The following is a 304-nucleotide window of genomic DNA, read 5'->3' on the forward strand; positions in this document are numbered from 1 at the left end:
CTCAACGTATATCGCTGAAATATAGCACAGATGTAGAACAATCTGAAAGAACATAGTTAAATGCTACTTAATAAGATTTTTTTAATTCCGCACAGGTAGTAGCGGGCAACAGATAAAATACAATAATCATAAAAATGCTGTTGAATTTCAAAGCCGGAATTTTACAAGAATAAATAGTGTTGCTAATTTTTATGTGTAGAGTTCTCATCAGTGTTACTAGATAGGTGTAATAATTTATGTTTTCAGGTGCTGGACGTATGCTTCGACTGGGCAGGTCGGCGGCTGGCCACTGCTGGCAGCGACG

The 304-nt window shown here is 37.8% G+C and overlaps 1 protein-coding gene across 1 annotated transcript in view; it reads left to right on the plus strand.

Annotated features, from left to right (window-relative positions):
• The window catches only part of LOC106111821 (dynein assembly factor with WDR repeat domains 1), a 5036-nt gene that overhangs the window by 2730 nt on the left and 2002 nt on the right, over positions 1-304 (plus strand). The window contains 1 exon segment of the mRNA XM_013293976.1: positions 247-304. This exon segment is cut by the window's right edge and continues 15 nt beyond it. Coding sequence (XP_013149430.1) covers positions 247-304 — 58 coding nt within the window.

This window comes from Papilio polytes, unplaced genomic scaffold (assembly GCF_000836215.1).
Source record: "Papilio polytes unplaced genomic scaffold, Ppol_1.0 DF824146.1, whole genome shotgun sequence".
NCBI classification, from domain to species: Eukaryota; Metazoa; Arthropoda; class Insecta; order Lepidoptera; family Papilionidae; genus Papilio; species Papilio polytes.